Source organism: Coregonus lavaretus (assembly GCF_964263955.1).
Source record: "Coregonus lavaretus genome assembly, chromosome: 8".
Classification (NCBI taxonomy): domain Eukaryota; kingdom Metazoa; phylum Chordata; class Actinopteri; order Salmoniformes; family Salmonidae; genus Coregonus; species Coregonus lavaretus.
This window is the reverse complement of record NC_139995.1, coordinates 14606896-14630663: the sequence shown is the minus strand read 5'-3', so window position 1 is coordinate 14630663 and position 23768 is coordinate 14606896. Positions and strand designations below refer to the sequence as shown.

The window sequence follows — 23768 nt, the reverse complement described above, 5'->3', positions numbered from 1 at the left end:
TGCCCATCCCTGGTTTATATTATGGCAGAATTATTGATGCTTTAAGAAAGTAAATATTGATTTAGGCCCCCATCTGAATGTATAAGTCTGACATCTAAATTTTAAGTTTAATTTTAAGTCAAAAGCCCTCTGTTACATTATGCAAATGCATTATCCTCTACCTACAATAACCAATTACCTTTTCTGATAATATTTTTCAGTCATGTTTCCTAATCTTGTTTAACACTGAATGATCATTACATGTTCTTGCTCTGACATTATTTACCCATACTGTAGTCACCATGTAACATATGAGTAGTAAACTTAAGGCACTGCGGAGCATAAATTGAAATAATTAGCATTTTTATTTGACTGGACTGATGGTACCTGCATCTGATGGACATGGTGCTTTCAAGACAACTGTGAACCCCTCCCCCCAAAAAATGTGGGGGGTAAAATCATGATGTCAGTGATATTCAGGTCGGAAAGTCAGAGCTCTAGAAAGATGCCTGAGTTTCCGACTTGGAATTCCGACTTGGATGACCGATTTTTCCCGGTCTGATCAATTTTTTTTGGAAGTCGGAGATTTCCGAATTCCCAGTTGTTTTGAACACGGCATTAGTCTCAGTGCAGGGAGGAGAGAGCAGCAGAGGGTCCGCCTCACAGTCCCTGCTCTCTTCTTCCTTTCCTCCAGAGAGACTGACCAGAGAGAGGGGACACCGTCTTCCACCTGATGGCCAAACTCCAGTCGCACCGCAACTGCCTCATGCACAAATTCATGTTGTTCCTATGATCTGAGAAAGTGAAATATTCCTTGATATTAAAATAGACACGATGAGCTGCTAATAATAATAAAAATGCAGGGCTATCGATACACTTGGCTACTCATTCATTGCAGCTGCAGTGCAAGTGGAAGTACGGAGAAGCGCATTTTATTTTTTGTAATAGTGTTGGATGAAAACAGTGTTGACGGTGCTGAATAAAAACTTTAACATGAACATGAAAACAGCAGCTCTTTGCTGTATTCTTGGAAGCTCTGTAGGCACAGTGATTTGAGCTATCCAATTGGCCAGCGCAGTAGGGGCCCTCGATTCAGACAAATTAAATGGTTCAAAATGGGAGTACATTGCTTACCCGGTGCGTAGGACTTCTGAATCAAGTGCACCTACTGCCAACAGTGCAGCACGAATATAAAACTAAAAGGAGTGCAAGTCTTTATCGTTGGCTTTTCTACAGAAATGTTGGACCGCTGTTAGACCACTGGTCTATAAACTCAGGACCCTTTTGAATAGGCTGATTGGCCTGCTCTGATTCAGGCTGTAGCCTATACCTGCTCCTAACTGTGATCAAGCTGATAAATTACCAGGCAGTTAGAAAGGGTAAGGGAGGTATCCTCCATGACTGTTTTGTTTAATTTCCAGCCACCTAACAAGTGAATGGGTTTGATTAGGCTCAGCAGGGAAAAGGTATGAACATGCCTGTCAATTAGAAGGCCTGGAAAACTCATTGATTAGAATGTCAGAACATTCAGAAATAATAATTTCTTCAAAGGAGAACTCAGCAACAGAAAGCTAGCGTTGAAAGGAATGCATTGATAAGCACTCCAGCTGAGATCAAACTGTCACAAATCATGATGTGTCTTACACTGGCTCTGGTTCTCTGGTTTCGTTGTAGGGTACTGCAATATGTTTAACAGGATCACATCTGATTTGACATACCTTTTAAATCAGATGATGATGATGATGAGGATGATGATGTGGATGATGATGATGATGATGAAACAACGTTCAAAATCCTGGTGGGAACAGTGAGCTTGGATTGTGAGCAGTGAGCTTGGATTAACACAAAGCAGTGAGCTTGGATTAACACAAAGCATTACAAAAGATACAGAACAAAGAATGTGCAGTATTTCAGTTGTCTCAGTCACGTGTACAAATTAATAACAAATTCAGGTTTTGTAGTCCTCTGTGAATCCTTTTGGCCTGAGGAGCCCAAGTCTCTGAGCACAGAAAGTAATTGACTCTGCAGACAAATAGCAAAATAAAGTGTCTTTCTCAAAGGTCACTCTTCAGAACGTGTGTTTTGTTCTTTTTGAAAGAATCATACCACAAAGATGACTAGAGAGATTACCCACTTGACAGTTACCAGCCAACAGGACGCTCGTTATCCTGAGAATCATAGAAGATCTGAGATCCTGGCTTGCTCTGTGATCCTACAAATGTACTGTAAACTGTATGTCGTGCTGTTATTTTTACCATTGTGGTAATTAGTTATTTTAAAGCTTACTTAACGTACAATTTATCAAGTATTTTTGGTCACGTTACAGTCCAACTGTGTGCTACAAAAACAAAACCCAACTAACTAGGCTGTCAGGTCCGTCATTCTTAACATATTTATTTACAAATTGTATGGTTATTGTTGGAGTTGGTTTTCACTGTGAAATTAAACATTCATCTAATCTTGAAGCCTTGTATTAACTACAAAGTCTCCTCAGATTTTGTCAAAAATGAAATGTTTGTTTACAGAAGAAACCCTGCCACACAAACAATATTCATTTTGAAATGTGTCCAGATAATTACAGCACCTCGTAACTCCTCACACTTGGACCATCATTAATTTTCACCCAAGTGTGTAGCTCTGTGGTGATTGAACCACAACACCACACACCTGCTACACCATCAAATCAACTTCAGTCAGACAAACCTGGACAAATCTGGTATTTTCTGTATTCTCCCATGATATTATTTTAATAAGAAGGAGAGTCAACGTGACCCTGTAACCCCTGTGTAGTTTTAGTTTGATTTGATCTCACACATTTTTTATCCTTTTTCCACAGATCTGACGTTCTCTTGGATTTTTAATGAGTACCCCTCATTTGTGAAGCAGGACACACGTCGCTTTATCTCCCAGGAGACTGGGAATCTATACATCGCTAAAGTGGAGCCTTCTGATGTGGGCAACTACACCTGTGTGGTGACCAACACTGTCACCAAGACCAGGGTCCAAGGCCCGCCCACTCCTCTGGTGCTGCGCAGTGATGGTGAGATCCAGTTCTACAACAACTACTGCCACCCTATCAAACAGTATTTATCCTATTTTATGTGTTCCTTTTCTGGCCCTTGTGCTGTTTAATGTGATCAATATCATCACATTTGAATATGAGATAAACAAATTGTAATTGAATTGATTAACTGGTATTTGTTCATTGGTTTCAAACTGAGGCCTGAACAGTTGGAATGAAAGCTCTGAACAAACTTGTGAACAAACTTGTTGTAGGAAACAGAAAAATAGGACAGTGATTTTAAAGGTCCAATGCAGCCGTTTTTATCTCAATATCAAATAATTTCTGGATAATGAAGTATATTTTCTGTGATTGTTTTCAATTAAAATGGTCAAAAACAAACAAAAATAGCTTTGTAGCAAAGAACAATTTCTCAAGCAACTATTTTGCTAGGACTGTCAAGGAGTGATCTGAGTGGGGAGAGGAAAACTGTCAATTAGCTGTTATTGGCAGAGTTTGGGACTCTCTTTTTTATTGGTCTATTAACTAATTTACCACACAGTGATGTCACCATGGAAGCCCAAAACTCCATCCCACCAAAACAAGCTGAAGTTTCAGGTGCTCTTTTCAAACAGCACTTACACTAAAAGGGCGTTATCACCATTTTCACAATTTCACATTTCACAATGTCATAGTGTGGAAATATATACACTCATCTAGTACCGGGTCAGACCCCCCTTTGCCTCCAGAACAGCCTGAATTCTTGCTCAATTTGTATCAAGGGACCTAACGTGTGCCAGAAAAACATTCCCCACACCATTACACCACCGCCACCAGCCTGTACCGTTGACACCAGGCAGGATGGGGCCATGGACTCATGCTGTTTACGCCAAATCCTGCCATCAATTGTCCAGTGTTGGCGATCGCGTGCCCACTGGAGCCGCTTCTTCTTGTTTTTAGCTGATAGGAGTGGAACCCGGTGTGGTCGATTGCTGAAATAGCCCATCCGTGACAAGGACCGATGAGTTGTGTGTTCCGAGAAACCTTTCTGAAAACCACTGTTATACTGCGCTGTTATTTGCCTGTTTGTGGCCTACCTGTTAGCTTGCACGTTCTAGCCATTCTCTTTCAACCTTTCATCAATGAGCTGTTTTCGCCCACATAACTGCCGCTGACTGGATGTTTTTGTTTGTCGCACCATACCCGGTAAACCCTAGACACTGTCATGCGTGAAAAGCCCAGGAGGCCGGCCGTTTCTGAGATACTGGAACCGCCGCGCCTGGCACCGACGACCATACCACTCTCAAAGTCGCTTAGGTCACTCGTTTTGGCCATTCTAATGTTCAATCGAATAGTAGCTGAATGCCTCGATGCCTGTCAACCTGCTTTATATAGCAAGCCATGGCCACATGACTCACTGTCTGTATGAGCGAACCATTTTTGTGAACGGTGTGGTGTACCGAATAAACTGTCCACTGAGTGTATAAAACACAGGTAAATCACGTTTTTGACTGCACTGGGCCTTTAAGGAATACAAATTAATTCCAAAGGTTAATTAGCTGTTTCTTTGCAACTTTAAGATAGCCCACTAGCCAATGATGGTGGTGCTTCAGGCTGGCCTTATCAAAGGCTCTCCAATGGAAAGGTCATTTGTCTGAGAGTGATCTAATTGTTGGCTTTCCAGGAATAATTAGTTCTCTAACTAATGTTTAACACTATGCAGGGATACAATTATGATATGTAGGATCTATTCATGGTAAAGTATTGAAGTTTTTCATACTCTTGACATTTCATCTACTGATTGTGAACCATATCTACAGTAAACTACAGTACAGTATGATAGCATGAAAACTACTATTACTACGTAATTCATCCCTCTTAGATATGAACATGAGTAAACGAAGCCTCCCTATTGAATATGGTCTTTAAGACAACTGTAATTGATTGAATCAGGGGAAATGTTTACTGTGTGTGTAGTCAGCCTACGTATCATCAAATATTGCCATGGGTAGTATAGCAGAATTACTGTACATTACACTAACTGTATCTAAGCAATCAGGTGGGAATTGTTTAGATAAAACACTCTGCAGAAGCAGTAGGAGCATTTGAGGGTTATGTTTCCGCGACAGTGGATCTCTGCTAGTCTGGAATCACTACTTCTAGTGCATGCTATTTTGTTGGATGCTGCATGAGAAGGTATGATTATTTGTATTTAATTTCTAACTTATTGTTTTTACCAATGCACCAAACCTACTGGTGTGACAATGAGATGCCAATAATGAACCCTCCAGTCACACAGGTCACATTAGCATGTGTCCCCTCCTAAATGTTATGGTATGAGAAGTGGTTAAACACGATGGTGTTCTCCGTTTTGCTCTACGACCTCCACAAGTGTCACGAGACATAATTCCTTTTCATTAATTTTTTGACTGTCTGCTTTTCCATGCATGAATCTGTTACTCAAGGTGTTTCTATGGGCTAATAGCAGTATGGCCAAATTCAATGATTTTATTTTATTTATATTTTCTATACGTGATGATGCTCATAGGCACCTGAGTAATGGAGCAAACGGAGCATCTGCATCCCCACTTTCAAAATAGGGTGCAATTTTCAATGATTAGTCATGTTTGAGCTAGTCTATATTAAAATAAATATGTAAATTTTCTATATTATATAATAATTAACTGATTTAATGAATAATATTCCTCGAGATGAATATAATTTTCTCGCATAGAGTACGACAGGCTGACAATTGAATAGCTAAACTATTCTACTATGGGGTTGTCTGATTCTGCTGTTGCTTACTCGTGTTGTTGGCTGTGGAAAATATTTGCATAACCAAAGGTACCGGATCTCAGCTCCGCCTGGCTCTCATTTGGATCAAAGGTGGCGGGTCTCGGACCCAGCCCAATTGAATCCCTGGGTATAAGACCATTAGAGCCTCGACCAGCGGTCTCATTTACCATGGCTGATAGGCCCTTGGCTACCTGGCTGTATTAGAAAATAGAGATACGGATCAGAATGAGCTTTCACAGTCAGTCAGGGAACCATCCAGATAACACTTGCCTCACAAAATCAAGAGCTCATTTGGGCTGAAAAACCTTTGGAAATGTCATAGAGGATTGCAGATAAAGAATACCAGCAGCAATGAGAAAACCTGTTAGTGGTGTTCCAAAAGAACCACTTCTCAGATGTATGATTGTAATCGCTTATAGAACATATATAGGAAACAACATATCAGCAGTTTCCATGTTGTTGTAGTTTTTTTTGCTTTCTTGTAATTGGTTGTGAATTTCTTTCCTCAGGTATAATGGGTGAATACGAGCCAAAGATTGAAGTTCAGTTTCCAGAGATTGTCCATGTAGCCAAAGGATCGACAGTGAAACTGGAGTGTTTTGCATTAGGAAAGTAAGTATGCTCTGGGCTTGATTAAACAGGCACACAAATACATGAAAAGCAGAAGGTTATTAACAAACAGCGTGATATTTTTCATGTTTCACTGCATGCCTCCAACCATCCTCTGATTGAGGCCGGGCTGCGCATCTGAGAATTCTGGTAGAGTTGGGGCCGTGTGAGACTCCTCCTGGTTCACTAGCTGAATTATGTATTCCCTACATGTCTCTTTTCTGTCTAATCCACTGAATCCATATAGGTTAAGTACAGTGGCGATGTTACAATTATTTGTGTTTGTAAAATGAACATGCTACAAGGATTCTCTACCTTTCTGCATTACTCTTTCTTCCAGCCCTGTCCCCTCCATAAACTGGAGGAGAATGGACGGAATTCCCTTTTCTAGGAAGGTGGACGTGAGGAAAGCCAGTGGCGTTCTGGAAATCCCCTATTTCCAGCAGGAAGACGCGGGCACATACGAGTGTGTGGCAGAGAACTCCAGAGGGAGGAACACTGTAAAAGGAAAACTCTCTTTCTACGGTAGGTGATCCTGAACCACATTAATATTTGAACCAGCGAAGGCTACATGTGTCAGTTTCGCTTCGACTGAGAGGCATCAAAGGGACAACTAACTGGGTTTAAAACACAGCCATTGGTAATCAACTGTGGCTCCGCCACTTTGCATGGGAGGAGCATCGTTTTAACAGCGCATCCCAAATGTTTAAAGCCCCAGCGGCCAATATGCCTTTAATATTTTGATCCAGATTAAAGCAGTGATGATGTGAATGAGGAGGAGACCTTGGACGTGACCTTGTATTGGGTTCCACCAGATGGCATCATGATTGACATCCAACTTGACTGGAGATCAAAGCTCTTAAATATACTACTGTATATTTAGACCAGGGCCACATATTCCACAGGAATAACCTGCAGTGCAGCGTCTGGATGAAGAGGAAGAGGACTGGTAGTCTAGTGGTTAGAGTGTTGGGCCAGTAACTGAAAGGTTGCTGGTTTGAATTCCTGAGCTGACAAGGTGAACAACATCTGATGTGCGCTTGAGCAAAGCACTTAACCGTTTGCTAAATGGCAAATGTAATGTAGTAGTTGGGACATTGGTTATTAGTTGTATTCATGTCTGTTTAATTCAGATCTACTTTAAGCCCTTCGGCTGAATATGTGTGTTTTGGATTTGCTGTCATTGTCATCTATGCATGTATTATTTGTGGACTTTCCTCATAATTATTGATGTAAAGTCATCAAAACATCACTGTCTATTCAGGACGTTTCAAGTAAAGAGGAAATATTAAGTAGTTCCCCTCAACACTGCTACAAGCATGCTTTTCCTTTCCCTATTAATGCCAATAGTAGTCATTATTAACTCCAGCATATGTTTAATCCGTATTCTAACATTATTTTTACAGAGCAGCGGTGTTTGTATCTAGAGAAAGACCACAGGCTCTATCAGTGGTACTATGGACAGTCAAATGAAGGGTCGTGACCTTCCGTTGTTCTCTAGTAGTCATATGATAGTATTGTTCATACAAGACATCCTCCTATTAAGTAAGTACCTGTAGGCTAGCCGTACCACTGAGATGTATCTCTCCCTTCTGGAGTCTTTCTCTGCTGCATGCCTAAGGACCCATTTACAAGAATAGCTTGTCGGGCTCCCTGAGTGTTTTATTACACTTGTTGTTTAATTTTTTATATTCCACACAATGTGGATCACTAACAGATGCTGGAAAAGACTTGAAAGAAACATGGCTGGCTGGACTAATGACATGGAAGTATGTTTGCTATGGTAGTTGCAACGATATACAGTATAGCGGTATGTATAATAAAATGAGGTAAAAAAAAAACTGCACAGCAGATGATAACCAACAGTCATACTTCCATACAGACCATCTATTTTAGTGTGGGTAAATATTTATGTTATCTTTTCCAAATTCAACTGAAGCTCTCTCCTTCAATTGGTTTCACATCCCCCTGCCCTGCCTCCTGTGGTGCATAAGTCAGGCTCGGTCAGTTATCAGGAATAACTCATTCTCTGCATTAAACAATTTGTCATTATTTACAAGGTGCCTGCCTCATAGCTCCCTGCACCTCTCAGTAATGGAACCCAGCAGCAGCGTTGCTGTGGCTGTGAGCTATGGGGGATGATTTGTCCGTATTCGCAGCAGGTCTGCCCTCTTTTGATGTGCTTTCTCACTTACTCTCTCTCTCGTCTCTCTCTCGTCTCTCTCTCGTCTCTCTCTCTCTCGTCTCGTCTCTCTCTCTCTCTCTCTCTCTCTCTCTCTCTCTCTCTCTCTCTCTCCTCTCTCTCTCTCTCTCCTCTCTCTCTCTCTCTCTCTCTCTCTCTCCAGGTGATAAAAATCTATCTGTAATCTTATTTTGAAGTCCCTTGGAATTAAGCCTTTGAGACATTTGTCAGCAGTGTGTGAGAATCAGGGAATCTCGTGTACATTGTTACAACCTGCAGTCACAAAGCGGTGAAAGCCTCAGCTTTCTGCCTAGGAAAGAGCTGAAGGCATTATTTGACTCTGAGTTTCTACTGATCACTGTGTCATTAGTAGTTAGATGTTAATGCTTTAATTGGGTTCTGCACGTCTTGTGTTTTCACAAGGTGAATGGTAATTATCTTTTCATGTCAGTCAAAGCTACATTCAAATGAATATCTGTTGTTTTAGTCTTGATTGGAGAGAGCATTTTGGGATAAAATGGGGAAATGTTGCACATTATTCTATTTTAACCTCATCCAAAAGGTAGCCTACATACTAATTAAATACAACTAATTATGCATATGGACTGCCATTGGTTTCTCTATTTTAATCAACAATTTAACTCTGCAGTATATTTAATACTTTCCTAAGTAAGCAGTATCCCAAGATAATGCCATGAATATCAAAACCCCATGCCAGTTTCACTTTGATTCCCCTATCGCCTATCTCCCTCTTTGCTTTAGCTGGTTGATTTGAAATGTTTGGGCTGATTGTGTGCACACTGGGCCTGATGCAGCTAGGAATGGGCTGCCCTCTTTCATTTGGTGGTCTGTGACTGAGCGTCGATACGTTCACAGTGGCTGAGGGATGGAGTGACAGTGGGCTAAAAAACAACAACAACACATTGCACTGGCATGGATGTGATGCTAAATGACTGGTGATAATGGAGTCTCAGAGTACCCCTCTCTCTCTCTCTCTCTCTCTCTCTCTCTCTCTCTCTCTCTCTCTCTCTCTCTCTCTCTCTCTCTCTCTCTCTCTCTCTCTCTCTCTCTCTCTCTCTCTCTCTCTCTCTCTCTCTCTCTCTCTCTCTCTCTCTCTCTCTCTCTCTCTCTCTCCCTCCCTCTCTGCTATCTTGTCTAGGGGCACTTCTGTCCAAAACACACACTGGCTAACCTCTTAATACCCAGACACACACACAGACCCACAGACCACACAAACACACAAGCTCTCTCTTTTTCTGTTTTCCCTATGTCTCTCTCTCTCTCTCTCTCTCTCTCTCTCTCTCTCTCTCTCTCTCTTTCAGTCACTCTCTTCTCTCTCTCTCGCTCTCTCTCTCTTCTCTCTCAGACACATGCATCACATCAAATACACACAGGAGGGATAAGGATACATTTGCAATTACTATTGGATTTCTCACTGTTTCATCTCGAATTTCTTGGAAGCAAGCTAAGCTGAAGCAGGAACCCAATTAGAGTTGGATTTGTATGTACTATTACAGAGAAGTCACCTCAAAGGTCAGTCGGGGAGTATGGCATTAGTCAGGTGCTGCATAATGGAAATGTATAGTGTGCCATTACTCTTGTCGTAACAATGACCTGGTGTGATAGAGGATGATGGCGGATTGACCTACACATCATCCACAACATGGATAGTTACGAGGATAGTAAATCTGGAGGTTTATGTTCCTCATTTCCCCCCTTGCTAATTCGTTAACCAGTCATGAGTTACTTGGAAGCTACTGTAGGAATCAATAAAGCTCCTGTATAATTCCAACATAATTTACTTGAATGGTTTTGGGAGAGGTATTTTATGGCAATGTACTATACCACCCATGTATACACTAATACATCTGGATTGTTTTGTTCACTGTCTCAGCAGCACACATAATGAACCTAACAATAGGATAGTCATGTATCATTTATGCCATCTACTGTATTTTTTGTTTCTACTTATGTCCAAGCACAAGGTCAATTTGCAACAATAGGTAACTCATTTTAATTTCAGTGCAGGATCAACTGTCTGTGATTTCATGAGGAGAAATAATAATAAATAATATGCCATTTAGCAGACGCTTTTATCCAAAGCGACTTACAGTCAGGCGTGCATACATTTTTTGTGTATGGGTGGTCCCGGGGATCAAACCCACTACCCTGGCATTACAAGCGCCGTGCTCTACCAGTTGAGCTACAGAGAACCAGTATAGGAGTATAGGCTAGCTGCGAGAAATGTGATCTGTATGACAATGTTCTAATTCATGGCCATGTTGTTTTGACCATGCAGCCCCTCCACATCTGATAGAGAAACCCCAGGATGTACAGAAGCCCATTGACGACTCTCTGGTGTGGGAATGCAAGGCCACTGGAAAGCCCAAGCCCTCATATAGGTGGATGAAGAACGGAGAGAACCTGGAGTCACTGGAGGTTAGTTCTACATAGGGTTGCAAAGCTACTGGTAATTTACCAAAGTTACTGTAATCTTTGGTAATTAAAAGTTAATCTATGGCAATCTATGGTAACATTTTGTTCATTTATACTCGAATAACATTTGATATATATTCAGTACCAGTCCAAAGTTTGGACACACCTACTCATTCAAGGGTTTTTCTTAATTTTTACTATTTTCTACATTGTAGAATAATAGTGAAGACAAATAACAGATATGGAATCATGTAGTAACCAAAAAAGTGTTAAACAAATTAAAATATATTTTATGTTTGAGATTCTTCAAAGTAGCCGCCTGTTACAGGAAAGGGACGCAGTTCCGGAGCGACCCATTAGGTGTCATCCTCCGACAACCTTAAGCACCTCCTCACTCACAGTCGGGACTAATCATCATCCTATTGGTTTCACCTGTGTCTATCGGTTCACCTGTGTATTTATGCCCTCACTTCCCTATGTTCCCTTATTCAATTCTCTCTGCTAGTTTCTCTATGTCCAGCAGTACTACTCAGTGTCTGATCGGAGATCTATGTACAGGTACTTGAGAAGTGTTCTCCCTGTTTCGTTATTTGTTTCAGTCTTAGGTAGTATTTCTTTATTTTATCGTGATAAGTCCGTTATTTTGTATTTTGGCTTTGGGACCACCAGTAAAGATCCTTGTTTCACAATCTCTGCCTACTGCCTACTGTATATCCTGCACCGCACCTGGGTCACACCTCACCCCTACCCTTACAGCCACCCTTTGCCTTGATGACAGCTTTGCACACTCTCAACCAGCTTCATGAGGTAGTCACCTGGAATGCATTTCAATTAACAGGTGTGCCTTGTTAAAATTAATTTGTGGAATTTCTTTCCTTCTTAATGCGTTTCAGCCAATCAGTTGTGTTGTTACAAGGTAGGGGTGGTATACAGAAGATAGCCCTATTTGGTAAAAGACCAAGTCCATATTATGGCATGAACAGCTCAAATAAGCATCATTACTTTAGACATGAAGGTCAGTCAATCCGGAAAATGTCAAGATCTTTGAAAGTTTCTTCAAGTGCAGTGGTAAAAACCATCAAGCGTTATGATGAACCTGTCTCTCATGAGGACCGCCACAGGAAGACCCAGAGTTACCTCTGCTGCACCTCAGATTGCAGCCCAAATAAATGCTTCACAGAGTTCAAGTAACAGACACATCTCAACATAAACTGTTCAGAGGAGACTGTGTGAATCAGGCCTTCATGGTCGAATTGCTGCAAAGAAACCACTACTAAAGGACACCAATAAGAAGAAGAGACTTGCTTAGGCCAAGAAACACGAACAATGGACATTAGACCGGTGGAAATCTGTCCTTTGGTCTGATGAGTCCAAATGTGAGATTTTTGGTTCCAACCACCGTATCTTTGTGAGACGCAAATTAGGTGAACTGATGATTCCTGCATGTGTGGTTCCCATGGAGGAGGTGTGATGGTGTGGGGATGCTTTGCTGTTGACATTGTCTGTGATTTATTTAGAATTCAAGGCACACTTAACCAGCATGGCTACCACAGCATTCTGCAGCGATACACCATCTCATCTGGTTTGGGCTTAGTGGGATTATCATTTGTTTTTCAACAGGACAATGACCCAAAACACACCTCCAGACTGTGTAAGGGTTATTTGACCAAGAAGGCGAGTGATGGAGTGCTGCATCAGATGACCTGGTCTCCACAATCACCCGACCTCAACCCAATTGAGATGGTTTGGGATGAGTTGGACCGCAGAGTGAAGGAAAAGCAGCCAACAACTGCTCAGCATATGCGGGAACTCCTTCAAGACACTGTTGGAAAAGCATTCCTCATGAAGCTGGTTGAGAGAATGCCAAGAGTGTGCAAAGCTGTCATCAATGCAAAAGTTGGCTACTTAGAAGAATCTAAAATCTAAAATATATTTTGATTTGTTTAACACTTTTTTGGTTACTACATGATTCTATATGTGTTATTTCATAGTGTTGATGTCTTCACTATTATTCTACAATGTAGAAAATAGTGAAAAATTATGAAAAACCCTTGGTGTGTCCAAACTTTTGACTGGTACTGAATATACAGCTCTGGAAAAAATAAAGAGACCACTGCAAAATTATCAGTTTCTCTGGTTTTACTATTTATAGGTATGTGTTTGGGTAAAAATAACATTTTTGTTTTATTCTATAAACTACTGACAACATTTCTCCCAAATTACAAATAAAAATATTTTCATTTAGAGCATTTATTTGCAGAAAATGACAACTGGTCAAAATAACAAAAAAGATGCAGTATTGTCAGACCTCGAATAATGCAAAGAAAATAAGTTAATGTTAATTTTTAAACAACACAGTACTAATGTTTTAATTTAGGAAGAGTTCAGAAATCAAAATTTGGTGGAATAACCCTGATTTTCAATCACAGCTTTCATGCGTCTTGGCATGCTCTCCACCAGTCTTTCACATTGATGTTGGGTGACTTCATGCCACTCCTAGCGCAAGAATTCAAGCAGCTCGGCTTTGTTTGATGGCTTGTGACCATCCATCTTCCTCTTGATCACATTCCAGAAGTTTTCAATGGGGTTCAGGTCTGGAGATTGGACTGGCCATGACAGGGTCTTGATCTGGTGGTCCTCCATCCACACCTTGATTGACCTGGCTGTGTGGAATGGCGCATTGTCCTGCTGGAAAAACCAATCCTCAGAGTTGGGGAACAATGTCAGAGCAAAAGGAAGCAAGTTTTCTTCCAGGACAACCTTGTACGTGGCTTGATTCATGCGTCCTTCACAAAGACAAATCTGCCCGATTTCAGCCTTGCTGAAGCACCCCCAGATCATCACCGATCCTCCGCCAAATTTCACAGTGGGTGCGAGACACTGTGGCTTGTAGGACTCTCCAGGTCTCCGTCTAACCAATAGACGACGAGGTGTTGGGCAAAGCTGAAAATTGGACTCATCAGAGAAGATGACCTTACTCCAGTCCTCTACGGTCCAATCCTTATGGTCTTTTGCAAACCTCAGCCTGGCTCTTCTTTGCTTCTCATTGATGAAGGGCTTTTTTCTAGCTTTGCACAACTTCAGCCCCGCCCCTAGGAGCCTGTATCGAACCGTCCTCACTGTGCACTTCACCCCAGCTGCCGTTTGCCATTATTTTTGTAGGTCACTTGATGTCATCCTACGGTTGTTGAGTGACATTAGAATTAGTTGGCGGTCATCCCGTTCAGTAGAGAGTCGTTTTCGCCCTCTGCCGGTCTGTAGCTTTGTTGTCCCCAATGTCTGCTGCTTGACCTTGTTCTTATGAACCGCCTTCTTTGAAATTTTAAGGATGGAAGCAACCTGACGCTCACTGTATCCCTTTGCCAGTAAAGCCAGAATTGAACCCTTCTTTTCCTCACTCAAAACTTTCCTTTTCAACTCTTTTGGCATGGTCAATAGTTATTTTTTTATTAATATAACTTTTGAGGTACTATTAGCACTGTTTTTGCCGTCCAGCTGGTCCTATTGCAAGAGGATAGTGATGACCACAGCAGTGGTTTTTATACTTTTCCTTGTTAAATAAGATTTGGTTCACGTGATCACCTAATCTGTACCTAATTCAGTAGAATGATGTGTGCCTGTGTTGGAATTCAATAGACACTGGAATGGAATGGCTGTCATACATTCTACTGATGTTAATTTTTTCCAGAGCTGTATATAGTATTAATTTGTTATATCTGTGTTCATGTTGTCTATGCGTTTCTAGTGGATAGACCATATGGTTCAAGAGAAAATAGCTGAATAAAAAAAGCATCTAATTAACAATGGCATTATTTTCAAACGAATATGCAACTCTTCCAACTATTGTATTTTTTCACAACTGCCTCCAGTTTGGCAGCAAAACATTTACAACAAAGACATATTGACAAAGTAAAAAAAGTGTGTAAAGAAATATAAAGGATATTTCATGTTGAAACCATCATATTAAACACCAATGGTATTCACTAAATTGATGGTTTGTATTTAGGATAATGTTTTACAGTTTTGTCATTCAACATTTCTATTTTAAAATGTCATCTGATAAAATGCCATATATTCCTTGAAAGTTACAAAAATTCTGGTAGTTTACTGGTAAACTTCAAAAGGTTCCAGTACCCTAGTTCTGCATATAGCTCACAGTGGAGTGAATGGTGTATATACTCAGAATTGGGGCTGATTCAGGAGGATGCAACAGAGAAATGCATTGTGCTGAATAGACATGATTCTAATTTCACTAGCATACCGAATGCAGATAGTTTTATGAACTTCAATTACTGTAGTAAACATTGTATTGACAAAGCAGTGTGTCTCCCGCTTGGCTTGTTTAACCTCTCTTTCCCAGTATATGAGTCCCTGGTGAAATCTGAACACAATTTGGCTAGATATCACCTTTATTGCTCAGAGCATGGCTTTAAACTGTTTAGTTCCCCAGAACACCACTTATCTTACAGGATTTACAATAACCTGAAAGTGTCTTCTAAGCTCTGGTTTGTTAAAGGTACAGTGCATTCAGAAAGTATTCAGACCCCTTGACTTTTTCCATATTTTGTTACGTTACAGCCTTATTCAAAAATTGATTAAATCGTTTTTTTTCCCCCTCATCAATTTACACACAATACCCCATAATGACAAAGCCAAAACAGGTTTTTTGACATTTTAGCAAATTTATAAAATAAAATAAACCGAAATATCACATTTACATAAGTATTCAGACCCTTTACTCAGTACTTTGTTGAAGCACCTTTGGCAGCGATTACAGCCTAGAGTCTTCTTGGGTATGATCCTACAAGCTTGGCACACCTGTATTTGGGGAGTTTCTCCGATTCTTCTCTGCAGATCCTCTCAAGCTCTGTCAGGTTGGATGGGGAGTGTCGCTGTACAGCTATTTCCAGGTCTCTCCAGATATGTTCTATCAGGTTCAAGTCCGGGCTCTGGCTGGGCCACTCAAGGACATTCAGAGACTTGTCCCGGATCTACTGTTTGCTTAGGGTCTTTGTCCTGTTGGAAGGTGAACCATCGCCCCAGTCTGAGGTCCTGAGTGCTCTGGAGCAGGTTTTCATGAAGGATCTCTCTGTACTTTGCTCCATTCAGAATTCCATAAATCCTGACTACTCTCCCAGTCCCTGCTGCTGAAAAACATTCCCACAGCATGATGCTGCCACCAGCATGCTTCACTGTAGGGATGGTGCCAGGTTTCCTCCAGACGTGACGCTTGGCATTCATTCCAAAGAGTTCAATCTTAGTTTCATCAGACCGGAGAATCTTGTTTCTCATGGTCTGAGAGTCCTTTAGGTGCCTTTTGGCAAACTCCAAGCGGGCTGCCATGTGCCTTTTAATAAGGAGTGGCTTCCGTAGAAAGACCTGATTGGTGTAGTGCTGCAGAGATGGTTGTCCTTCTGGAAGGTTCTCCCATCTCCACAGAGGAACTCTGAAGCTCAGTCAGAGTGACCATCGGGTTTTTGGTCACCTCCCAGACCAAGGCCCTTCTCCCCCGATTGCTCAGTTTGGCCGGGCGGCAAGTTCTAGGAGGTCTTGGTGCTTCCAAACTTCTTCAATTTAAGAATGATGGAGGCCACTCTGTTCTTGGGGACCTTCAATGCTGCAGACATTTTTTGGTACCCTTACCCAGATCTGTGCCTCGACACAATCCTGTCTCGGAGCTCTACAGACAATTCCTTCGACCTCATGGCTTGGTTTTTGCTCTGACATGCATTGTCAACTGTGGGACCTTATATAGACAGGTGTGTGCCTTTCTAAATCATGTCCAATCAAATGAATTTCCCACAGGTGGACTCCAATCAAGTTGTAGAAACATCTCAAGGATGATCAATGGAAACAGGATGCACTTGAGCTCAATTTCGAGTCTCATAGCAAAGGGTCTGAATACTTATGTAATTATGGGGTATTGTATGTAGAATGATGAGGGAAAACGTTTATTTAATTAATTTTAGAATAAAGCTGTAACGTAACAAAATGTGGAAAAAGTTAAGGGGTCTGAATACTAGCCGAATGCACTGTGTTCACCGAAATGACGTTGACACAAGCAGCTCCGAAGATATTGAGATGAGCGAGATGCAACACTTCGCTCTCACACAGTCACACAAAGTATCTGCTCATGTGCACGGGTTCGCTTCACGCTGTTACAGCGTGGTAGCCAGGACACCAAAACAGCTGAGAAGTTGAGCCTCGCGCTTCATCGCTCTTAGTTGTTGCGGAAATTGACCCACTATGCTGTTTACTTTCTGAATCTACGTAATATCGCTGAGTCTACCTTTAAGAGACCAAACTGCTAACAATTTTATGCACGTCTTAGAGCGCCATAATGTAAGACCCACTGTAATCTTCTGGTAAATCTCTCTTCCCAGAGTGGAGTCATTAATCCTGTACCACCAATGGAGAAAAAGGAGGTTAGCCCCTTATAAACACACTGACATAATCCTAAACACATCCTAGATCTGCTTTAGCCAGCCCCTTATAAACACACTGACATAATCCTAAACACATCCTAGATCTGCTTTAGCCAGCCCCTTATAAACACACTGACATCATCCTAAACACATCCTAGATCTGCTTTAGCCAGCCCCTTATAAACACACTGACTACTGTGTATCCTAGACCTCCTAGACCCCCTGTACTATAGCCATGTGCCTCCCTCTAATTACCTATCATGAGCACAATAATGAGAGCTTAACACTACCTAGACACTGTACAGTGTAGACTGCAATGCAAAGTTATTTGTTCGGCTCATATTAATGGCAATAAGGGTATGGCTTTGTGGAAATATTATTCAATACCCTTGAATGGGAGCGCGCAAGGTCCCCTGTGCTACAGTATGTAGCCAGGTTATTTGCTGGAGATTGATGGTGGGCACTCAGGCACAGCTTGGACATAATGAATAAGCAGACTTGATGTTAATTTTCTTAATTATACAAAATGTTCACAAACAAAACAGACGGCATCGATCAATCCTTCAATGTTATCTATGTAGTAGAAATGAGAGACACAGATTCATTTTATTGTTTCAAGAGGCAGTGCTCCAAACAGCAGCAGCAGGCTCCTCTCTTTCCTTTCCCCATAAAGGCAGATTAGGGTTGCCTTCAGCTGTGCATAATTAACAATATGTCTAGTCATTGGCATCACATTTGATTAAAAACCTTTGCAAGGTCTGCTGGAATGGTATGATTTGTTCTTTCAGTTGGTTAAAGAAAGAACTAGAGTAGGTAACAAAGTTACCCCACCATCTGTTTGTCTCTAGGAAAGAGGGATACTTTTATTCAGTTCTTTTTATCACTTTTTGCAAGCATTATTTTCATACCATCCCACTCGGTACAGATGTCAATTCAACGTCTATTCCACGTTGGTTCAATGTCTATTCCTCGTTTGTTCAACATAATTTCATTGAAATGACGTGGAAACAACGTTGATTCAACCAGTTTGTGCCCAGTGGGATATCATTTTACGTTGGTTCAATGTCTATTCCTCGTTTGTTCAACGTAATTTCATTGAAATGACGTGGAAACAACGTTGATTCAACCAGTTTGTGCCCAGTGGGATATCATTTTACATGGATAGTTTGACTCCACAAATGTGGGAACCATCTGTATCTGATGCCTCTGAGTCTACAGTATCTGTGATAAAAGGTTAGACATTGACAGTATTCATTCCCATGGAGTAGGATTTCCTTAATATGAACATAATAAATGGGATGATTAGTAATGGATGACTCAAGCAGAGGGATTCCATTGTTTGAAATTTCACCATCAAATAGTGCAGCTTCATCAATCTAATAACTAAAGGTCACTGATGGAAGGAGAGCAGGAACGGGGAAGATATACAATTTGTAGTGATTCATTACAGTAAATCAATGGGGACCTTTTCTGCTTAATGGCTTAATTTTTTTAATAACTTCCGTTAACACTTTATTTTGATAATCCCAAGTAGATGGTTTGTAGATCAGTAGTTCAGTAGATGTTCAATAACTGTCAACAACATTCCAACTAACTACAGTATCTACTAACCCTAACCCTAGCCCTAACCCTAACCTTAACCCTTATCCTTATCCTTATCCTAAACCTAAACTTAACCCTTACCCTAACCCTAGCCCTAGCCCTAGCCCTAACCTTAACCCTTACCCTAACCCTTATTCTAAACCTAAACCAAACCTTAACCTTAGCAAGCAGTTGCTTATCAACAGATAATTTGCTGATAGTATGACCATATGTAGATCATCTATATGGGACTATCCAAATAAAATGTGACCTAACTTCCCAAGTTTGGTCAGTAGCTAAAGTTCAAATGCATTTCTCATACCTGCCGAAATGGACGATAATCAAACACCAAATGCAATGCATCTCAAAAACCGCCATGACAGTCGTTTGTTTGTGACATCAATCGAGTCACCCGTAGGGCTGTTGTGGTGACCATATTACCGCCACACCGGCAGTCATGAGTCATGACCGCAGTCAAATTCTACGTGACCGTTTAGTCACGGTAATCTCCTCTTATGCGTTGGTAGTACCCAACTCGCTAACGACCATCAGGTCGCTAATGGCCTGGTAATCAGGGCTCTATAGTCCCTCTAACCATTCCATCAATGCAAATGCAATCGGAAATCACATCAAACAAATCATCAAAACAGTATCATCCTTTTTAAACTCACCTCACAAATTCACTACAGTTATAATGAATTTGTATTTTATTTTGAATAGCCTAGTAATAGGGCCGTTTTTATATTTTTATAATTAATAGGCTAGCACACTACCTTTCGCGACAGAATATCTCACCACTGTGCATTTCCATCTCCTCCCCTCTCTCCTTCATTCATTTATTGAGCGCACAGAAAGAGGGGCTGTCAACAGTTTAATGAAGTATGTTTCGTTTTGAAAACATGTTACTATCGATGTTCCCGAATAGATTGCACTTGGTTTGGCTGCAGGAACAGGGTTGGAGAGCCCATGGCATAAAGAGTTTGGGTGGAATATCACCTGTCACGCAGCAAGAGGCTGCATGCTCCACAAACAGTGGTTGATGCATGGAGTGAAATAACCGGAGTAGCCTACCCGGCATGATTGAAAAACGAACAGGCGGGAAAGCGGCCTCCATTCCTTATTGGAGTGCATACGGATGACATTTATTTTTTCCCCTGCCCCTGTTCCTGCCCGTTTGATAATGGGCCATTGTAAGTCAAAACAGATTTTACATATTAGTAAAGACAAGATTAAATTGAGAATAGTCTGATGGGTGAACATATACAGTAAATGTGATCACTTGATGAGAGAACAGAATGTGCAGCCTGAGACAAGTAACAGAGTGCAAGCTTTTTTGTGTGACTTTCTCACATCATCAATAGCCTATAGTCGCATCATGCAGCCCATATATGTTTTGATTTCTAAGACATTCTAAGGTTTGTATCATTCACAACTAAATTAGCCAAATAACTCTAAATCTAGCCTATAGGACCTGTTTCAAATGATCACTTTTACACTCAACCTACTTCATATGCGCACTAGCTCTGGAATGGGAAAAGATATCCTTTCTATTTTATTTAGATGTTCAATTACAGTGCCTTCAGAAAGTATTCATACCGCTTGACTTATTCCACATTTTGTTGTGTTACAGCCTGAATTCAAAATGGATTAAATGTTGGTTTTTTTCTCATCCATCTACACACAATACACCATAATGACAAAGTGAAAACATTTATTTAAAATGAAATACAGGAATATCACACACCTTTGTAGAAATAAAATAAATAATAAATAAATTGGTCATTTAGCAGACGCTCTTATCCAGAGCGACTTACAGAAGCACATTTGGCAGTGATTACAGCTGTGAGTCTTTCTGGGTAAGTCTCTAAGAGCTTTCCACACCTATATTGTGCAACATTTGCCCGTTATTCTTTTCAAAATTCTTCAAGGTCTGTCAAATTGGTTGTTGATCATTGCTAGACAACCATTTTCAGTTCTTGCCATATATTTTCAAGCAGATTTAATTCAAAACTGTAACTGGCCACTCAGGAACATTCACTATCTTCTTGGTAAGCAACTCCAGTGTATATTTGGTCTTGTGTTTTAGGTTATTGCCCTGCTGAAAGGTGAATTCATCTCCCAGTGTCTGGTGGAAAGCAGACTGAACCAGGTTTTCCTCTAGGATTTTGCCTGTGCATAGCTCCATTCCCTTTCTTTTTTATCCTGAAAAACTCCCCAGTCCTTAACGATTACAAGCATACCCATAACATGATGCAGCCACCACTATGCTTGAAAATATGGAGAGGGGTACTCAGTAATGTGTTGTATTGGATTTGCCCCAACATAACACTTTGTATTCAAGACAAAAAGTGAATTGCTTTGTCACATTTTTTGCAGTATTAATTTAGTGCCTTGTTGCAAACAGGATGCATGTTTTGAAATATTTGTATTCTGTACAGGCGTCCTTCTTTTCACTCTGTCAATTAGGTTTGTATTGTGGAGTAACTGCTATGTTGTTGATCCATCCTCAGTTTTCTCCTATCACAGCCATTAAACTATGTAACTGTTTTAAAATCACCATTGGCCTCATGGTGAAATCCCTGAGCAGTTTCCTTCCTGTCCGGCAACTGAGTTAGGAAGGACACCTGTATCTTTGTAGTGACTGGGTATATTGATACACCATCTAAAGTGTAATTAATATCTTCACCATGCTCAAAGGGAAATTCAATGTCTGCTTTAAAAAAAAAAAAAATCCAATCTACCAATGGGTGCCCTTGTTTGCGAGGCATTGGAAACCTCCCTGGTCTTTGTGGTTGAATCTGTGTTTAAAATTCACTGCTCGACTGAGGGACCTTACAGTTAATTTTGTGTGTGCGGTACAGAGATGAGTCAGTCATTCAAAGATCATGTTAAACACTATTATTGCACACAGAGTGAGTCCAACTTATTATGTGACTTGTTAAGCACTTATTTAGACTTGCCATAACAAAGGTGTCACAAGCTGATGTGGATGCGGTGTTGGAGTCAGGCGCAGGACACAGAAGCTCAGTCAAAACGACTTTACTAGTCAACAAGACAATACAAAATAACGGGCCTCAAACACTGGAGGCGAGCGATTACGCATACAGTGCGTAAATACACTATCAACACGAGAACAAATACCATACATCAACGGACAGGCGGACAATCACACACAACTGCAAACAAAACTAAAGGAAACTTATAGGTGACCTAATCAATACATAACACGAAACAGGTGCACTAACAAGACAAGACCAAACAAACATCGAGACATCAAGCGGTAGTAGCTAGTACTCCGGGGACGACGAACGCCGAAGCCTGCCCGAGCAAGGAGGAGGAGCAGTCTCGGCGGAATTCGTGACAAAAGGGGTTGAATACTTATTGACTTAAGACATTTAAACTTTTATTATTATTATTTTGTATTAATTTGAAAACATTTCGAAAAACATAATTCCACTCTGACATTATGGAGTATTGTGTCTAGGCCAGTAACAAAACAATCTCAAGTCAATCCATTACACAACAAAATGCGGAAAAAGTCAAGGGATATGAATACTTTCTGTAGGCACCGTATATTCTTCTTACTATAAAATCCTATAATACAAACATGAACAAGCATACAGCCTATGGCATGGTGCATAGCCAGATAACATACAGTAGGCCAACTCATGTTCTGTTCTTCTGAAATCCATATCATGTTTCTTTAGACCTGCCTAAAATAAATAATGGATTTATCGTGATGGTGTATATTACATTGATTTATTCAACTTTTTTAAATGTACATGTTCCAAAGGCGCGCATCAGCAGCTTGAATGCGTGGAGGCCTCGAGATGCTAAACGTGTTTATGTTAATTAATTGTCAATTACCGTGAGACTGGCAGTCTTTTGCATGACAATAACCAGTTGACAAAATGTCATGTCCGCCACGGCCCTATCTGTGATAAAAGGTTAGACATTGACAGTATTCATTCCCATGGAGTAGGATTTCCTTAATATGAACATAATAAATGGGATGATTAGTAATGCACTTCGATTATAGATTAATAGATGAATAGATTAATCAAGCAGAGTTGTTCCGTTGTTTGAAATTTCACCATCAAATAGTCTAGCCTCATCAATCTAATAACTAATGGAGGGAGAGCAGGAACGGGGGAAGATATACTATTTGTAGTGATTCATCACAGTAAATCAATGGGGACCTTTTCTGCTTCTCCTGCTCATTTGGACATTTGAGCTGACTGCAATGGCTTATGATATTACCTTCATTTAGCAAATAACTTCCGGTGACACTTTATTTGGCTAATCCCAAGTAGATGGCTTGTAGATGTTCAGTAGATGTTCAATAACTGTCAACAACATTCCAACTAACTACAGTATCTACTAACCCTAGCCCTAACCCTAACCTTAACCCTTATCCTAACCCTAAACTTAACCCTTACCCTAACCCTAGCCCTAACCTTAACCCTAACCCTTACCCTTACCCTAATCTGAATCCTGTCCCTAACCTTAACTGTTATCTTAGCAAGCAGTTGCTTATCAACAGATAATTTGCTGATAGTATGACCATCTGTAGATCATCTGTATGGGACTATCAAAATAAAGTGTAACCTAACTTCCCAAGTTTGGTCAGTAGCTAAAGTGCATGGGTACACAGTAGGGTATGAATAGTTCTGATACTGTCAATAATGCAAATGCATTTCTCATACCTGCCGAAATGGACAATAATTAAACACCAAATTCAATGCATCTCAAAAACCGC

General features: G+C 40.7%; 1 protein-coding gene across 1 annotated transcript in view; it reads left to right on the top strand.

The window, feature by feature from the left end:
- Positions 1-23768, top strand: part of cntn4 (contactin 4) — a 188306-nt gene that overhangs the window by 110625 nt on the left and 53913 nt on the right. Inside the window, exons 6-9 of the mRNA XM_084167119.1 lie at positions 2816-3019; positions 6286-6388; positions 6726-6910; positions 10867-11006. Coding sequence (XP_084023245.1) covers positions 2816-3019; positions 6286-6388; positions 6726-6910; positions 10867-11006 — 632 coding nt within the window. The remainder of the gene's footprint in view (positions 1-2815; positions 3020-6285; positions 6389-6725; positions 6911-10866; positions 11007-23768) is intronic.